This window comes from Salvia splendens, chromosome 1, assembly GCF_004379255.2.
Source record: "Salvia splendens isolate huo1 chromosome 1, SspV2, whole genome shotgun sequence".
Taxonomy (NCBI): Eukaryota; Viridiplantae; Streptophyta; class Magnoliopsida; order Lamiales; family Lamiaceae; genus Salvia; species Salvia splendens.
In genome coordinates, this window is record NC_056032.1 from 8,829,999 (window position 1) to 8,835,998 (window position 6,000).

The 6,000-nt window shown below is 35.9% G+C and overlaps 1 protein-coding gene across 1 annotated transcript; it reads left to right on the top strand.

Moving 5' to 3' along the window:
• Positions 1-2,743: 2,743 nt before the first annotated feature.
• LOC121795315 lies at positions 2,744-5,396 on the top strand. The gene is made up of 3 exons (XM_042193841.1): positions 2,744-3,119; positions 3,242-3,657; positions 3,991-5,396. Exons 1-3 carry the CDS (start codon positions 3,030-3,032, stop codon positions 5,144-5,146), a joined length of 1,662 nt encoding a protein of 553 aa, XP_042049775.1. The 5' UTR covers positions 2,744-3,029; the 3' UTR covers positions 5,147-5,396.
• Positions 5,397-6,000: the final 604 nt, after the last annotated feature.

Sequence of the window (6,000 nt, forward strand, 5' to 3'; positions counted from 1 at the left end):
TCAGTTACTAATTCAATTATAATTTTTGGAATAATTGCTAAGTAGAGGAAAATAATTGATGTTAATGCAATTCCAGGTCAATTGGTTGAGACGTAATAATAATGTATTCAATTATCATAACATTCCTAATATCTCGACGTCTAGATAGTTAATAGAATTATATTTGTTTTTGTTCCAATTACATTATTGTGAAACACACACACATATATATGGTTAGTTGTTAGTGCATCCATTCGTTGATTTAAATGGTAAAATGAAATTAAGTGTATCTAAATTACTAGTATTATTTAAATGAGTATTATTTATTAATTAATCCTATTTTTCTCCTGAAATTTATTTTATTTTATTTTATTTTTAAATATCATTAATTGTCTTTAAAAACATTTGCAGTGTCTTGTGATACGTGGCGCAATACACAGTAGTCTGCAATAATACTAATGCTATTTTATAGCTTACTACTATCTTTATTTACTTTTCTCTATTTTACGAGAATTCTAATATTTTTATTAGAAGTAATTTTGGTAGCAATTTTATTGATAATGTTCTTATAGACGATACAAAACATTAATCTCATCAGATTAATACATGTAAAAAAAATGGCTTACCAAAATACAGCAAGCATAGCTTATGTACAAATTCGAACTATATTCCATTTGCTTACTAAGATCGTATACAGACTTCAAGATTTATACTCTATATTCAATGGCTTAGTAAATTTTAATAAAATATACTAATATTAATTCTTTTATTACATTTATGGAAACCAATTTCTTAGTCCGAAACTCCGAAATCCGAATATATAAAGGCCGATGCCGGCGGCAGTGTGACACATTTACCAATTCTTCTACAATTATAGCAACATATTTATAGTATAATACTATAATATAATAGACATCATTTAAAAATTAATTATAGAGACCAATTTCTTCTTCCAAAAATCTTTTAAAAAATTATTATAATTCTCTCAATTTAAAAGGATTTTTTTATAAAAAAATACATATTAAATTAAAGGTAATTTTATGAAGATTCTAACAAAATTCTAATTGGACATATCCACATAGAAAATTTACTATGCTGGTTGTATTCTATATACGTAGTATATATATCGATTTAGTTAGTTATATATATTGACTGAGTTTGTAGTATATATGCATATTGTATTACAGTAAAATTTGTTGATTGAGTATGTGCAAAATGTTGATTGTATTATTATAGTATGTTAACTGAATTTTTAATATATGATGATTAAGTTTGTATATATTGTTGATAATATATTGATTGTATTCAATAAATATGATGATTAAGTTTGTACTACATGATGATTGATTTGATTGAATTTGTAATATGTGTTAATGGTATTATATAGATATATTTACTGTGTTTCTAATACTTTATTTAGTAAGATTCACACATGATTTTTTAAACAGACCAAACTCACTATAAAAAAGGCTAATGACATTTTTTAATATAATTAAAAATATTAATTTGTGTTTGTAAATATATCGTCAATGCTTTAAAAAATGTGTTTATTGTTAATGTCCCAACTAAAATAAGGGAATTCAAATGGAAATGTTATTAAAAAAACAAAAGATTAATATAATTTGTTGTCAACTTAAGGATACTTCAATGCAAATAATTGTGTCTCTATTTGCTAATTTTTTTTAAAAATACTAATTTTTTTTAAAAATACTAATTTTTTTTATAAACACTATGTTGCAAGTAGATAATGCAATTATAGCATAACTAAGAGAAGCACGAGTACTTTAACCGGTCAAAGTACTGTTCCATGTTTCCTTTGTTTAGTGGTGAAAATGAAATGTCAACATTTTGATTTTTAAGAACCGAATTTGACCTAAACAAAATTTATTTGCATACCAATTTCGAAAAGTATAATAAACTTCGACTTAACTAGGACTGGATTAATTTATTGATCTACTTTAAAAGTATTCAATATTTTACAACACCAATGATTTTATTACTATACTTAGTTGTACAAAGTATTAGATGAGTCAAATTATACAAAGCCCGATTTAGTACTTCCTGTTTCCGTAGGAGTCACGTTTAGTGTGAACACGAAATTTTAAAAATGTAAAGAACAACGGGTTGGAAAAATTAGTGGGATATGAGTTCCACTTTTTTTTATATTGATTCTATAATAGAATGTCAGTGAGTTAGTAGAATATGTGACCTACTTATCAATTATGGTAAAAGTGAAATGTAACTCTTATTGTGGGACAGAATAAAATGAAAATGTGACTTTTATTGTGGGACTAATGTATATAAAATTGCATAGTTAAAGATATTTTATAATAATCATAGAAAATTCAGAGAGACCGATTGTATAAAATTGGAAAATAAAATGCAAATTAGAAGTACATAACCTTACCACTAAACAAATAAATCTATATACAAAAGAAATTAATAGATTTGAATAAAATATTGATAGATATAGAAAAGCATAAGGAAGAACATTGAATATAGTATACTATAGTATTATACTTTTAAAATCTTGTAACTAATAGCAAAATTAAATTTGAACGATTCTAACTAACGAACGAATTAAACTCAAAACTTCGGAATTTTCACCTCCAACTAGGCAATACACAGCACGAATATCGTATCATTAGGTACAAACTAACAGTTTATTTTCATGAAATTGAAGAATTATATGATAATGAAAATTAATATAATTCCAAAAAGATAAATAATTAGAAAATGAAAATAAACAGATACAGCAGCGCGTAGATACAGATAGAGTAATATAGGTTTCTCACTCTAAAAGTTGGGAGAGAGAGAATCTGGACGCCAGCGATGAAGGAGAGAGATCAAAGCTTCCTCAGGTCAAAGCTGGCATTTCTTGTTTAAAGCCCTTCTTCTCATCCTCCTCTCCTCTTCACTCATCTCTCTCTCTCTCCAATCCCTCTCTCTGATTCAAATCACCTCTCCTCGCCGTGAAAGGGATGATTTTCGGATTGGAATATAATTTTACTATGTTTTTCACCCACATTTAAAGAAGGAGATAGTTTTTAATGGTTGATTACTGCAATCCATCGATGGCTGTCGCGTCTCCGTCTTTCGCCGGCGGAGAGAGGAAACACTGGTGGCTCACCAACAAAAAGGTACCGCAAAATTAAATTAAATCCTCTTTCAATCGTTAGTATTATTACTATTCTTATTATTATTTGGTGTCGATTATGTGGTGGAGTGGAGATATTGATGAATCACGGCAAATGTATTGCAGATTGTGGATAGATACGTGAGGGAAGCCAGAATGTTGATTGCGACGCAGGAGCCGAGCGAGATTACGGCGGCGTTGGGGATTCTGGAGGCGGCGCTGGCATTGGCGCCGCGCATGGAGGTTGCGCTGGAGCAGAAGGCGCGGTGTTTGCTGCACCTCCGGCGGTTCAAGGAGGTGGCGGATATGCTGCAGGATTATATCCCGAGCTTGAAAACGGTCGCCTCTGACGATTCGTCGTCGAGCGCATCGTCGGACAACTCGTCGACTCAGCTATCGAGAGAGCGAGTCAAGCTCCTCTCCTCCAGCAGCGACTCACTGAGTGGGGACGAGACGGCTTTCAAGTGTTTCTCCGTCTCTGATTTGAAGAAGAAGGTGATGGCAGGGCTCTGTAAAAACGTCGAGAAGGAACGGCAATGGAGGTAAATTCGTCAAATCCTTCATCTCTTTCTCTCTAATAATATAATTGTTTAATGTTGAATCATTATGGTTGTGATAGATGCTTGAATTTTACGCGAAGCAAGCTGTTTGCAATTAATGAAACTTCACCTAATTCACTCGTTATTAATTCGTGATGTTGCTATCGTAAAAGTCAAATTCGTCGATATCTATGTCGAGATTATTCACCAACGACGAACTTTCATAACCAGATTTAAATAATCAAATTCATCATTCAATCTGTTTTTCATATCGAAATATTCACTCGTTTGATCGAGTTAGACCGACTCAGTTATCTGACGCATTTCATCAAACAGGTACTCGATATTGGGGCAAGCCTGCTGCCACCTCGGCTTAATGGAGGAGGCGATGGTGCTCCTCCAGACCGGAAAGCGCATCGCCACCGCCGCATTCCGCCGCGAGAGCATCTCCCTCTCGGACGACATCTTCTCCTTTAACAAGTTCCCGCGCACCGGCGAGATTCTGGTCAGCAACCAGCCCTCGACTCCGCCGAAGACACAGTCCGAGAGCATTTCCCACCTCCTCTGCCACATCAAGCTCCTCATCCGCCGCAAGACAGCCGCGATCGCCGCTCTGGACGCCGGACTCTATGCCGAGGCCATCCGCCACTTCTCCAAGATCCTCGATGGCCGCCGTGGTGCACCCCAGGGGTTCCTATCAGAGTGCTACGTCCACCGTGCTACTGCCTTCCGCTCGGCTGGCAGGATCGCGGAGGCGATCGCCGACTGCAATCGCGCCCTCGCCCTAGACACCTCGTGCATCGACGCCCTCACCATTAGAGCCGGCCTTTTCGAGACCATCCGATGCTTGCCGGACAGCCTCCATGATTTGGAGCATTTGAAACTTCTCTACAACTCAATTCTTCGAGATAGGAAACTGCCCGGCCCCATTTGGAAGCGGCAGAGCGTTCAATACAGAGAAATTCCGGGCAAATTGTGCTCTTTAGCAACCAAAATTCAGCAGCTGAAGCAGAGGGTTGCCGCTGGAGAAACCGGGAATGTAGATTACTACGCATTGATCGGATTGAGAAGAGGGTGTTCGAGATCAGAGCTTGAAAGAGCTCATCTCTTGCTCACGCTTAAACACAAGCCAGATAAATCGTCGAGTTTCATCGAGAGGTGCGAGTTTGCGGATGAGAAAGATATCGATTCTGTCCGTGATCGGGCAAAAATGTCGTCCTTGTTGCTGTATAGGTTGGTGCGGAGGGGATACACTAGTGTAATGTCGACAATTTTGGATGAAGAGGCAGCTGAGAAACAGAGGAAGAAGGTCGTAGCCGTTCAGCAGCCTCCGCCAATGCCGGTGGCGGAGGAGAGCAAGGCCATCAAAACTCCACCACCTTCAGTTTTTCAAGGCGTTTTCTGCAGGGATATTGCGGTGGTCGGTAATCTGCTGGCGCAGGCTGGTTTCAACCGTCGGATTCCGGTGAAATACGAAGCTTTGAGCTGTTGATTTAAGCGGCAGTAATTATTATTATCGCGGTAAAAAAAGGGGGGGGGGGGAATTGAATAATGTTGGTGGTTTTGAAATGTTAATATACCGGCGGGAGAATCTGATTCTGGTGGCAATGTACAAATCGTTAAACCTGTAGTACTACCCTCCCAGGATAAAAATTTTGTTACTTTATTTATGCTATCTTTGAGTATGTACAGATTTAATTTCAATTTGACATAATTTGAGATGGGAGGTTGGAAATTAATGATATGCATATGCAATAGGAGGAGAAGTGAGAGTATTGTTGCCTTTACATGTTGGGTATTTGGCTTATTATATCTGATGTCTTGTGTGAATGCAGTATTCACTTTAAAAATCAATGTCAGCCTTATCCAACTCACATCTCCCCAAAGCCTGACATTCCACGAGCTTTTTCATCGCATCAACTCTATTTGCAAAAATGTCTAGATCTTGTTTTTTTGCTTCATTAAATTCAAATTCATTACCCCACATTAAATAACTATGTATTGATATTCAATGGTTTTCTTGTTGATTGAATGTTCATGTGTGGATCATCATTCTATCAACTTGTTGTTTTGATTGATTGGGGTATTTTTCAACATGGGGTGAAATCCGTGATCGAGATTCCTGAAGCATGAGAAATAGTGTTTGTGAAATACATCCAAAATTAAAATCTTTATCTCAATGGTAGTAGACAGACATCTTGTCATGATTCCACTTCAAATTCTAAAATCATTACAGTATAATCTTCTAATGTTCTGACTAGTAATCAAGTTGTTTATAAACAATAGTGAACTCCCACAAAGTTCCGAATAAGTTAAAATTGATGAAATTCCATTCATCACTCACTG

Bases quoted from the DNA above. Each gene is read 5' to 3' on its own strand.
- LOC121795315 (XM_042193841.1), top strand. From the start codon at position 3,030: ATGGTTGATTACTGCAATCCATCGATGGCTGTCGCGTCTCCGTCTTTC. The intron at 3,120-3,241 runs GTACCGCAAAAT...AATGTATTGCAG, and splicing joins GGTGGCTCACCAACAAAAAG to ATTGTGGATAGATACGTGAG. The intron at 3,658-3,990 runs GTAAATTCGTCA...TTCATCAAACAG, and splicing joins GAGAAGGAACGGCAATGGAG to GTACTCGATATTGGGGCAAG.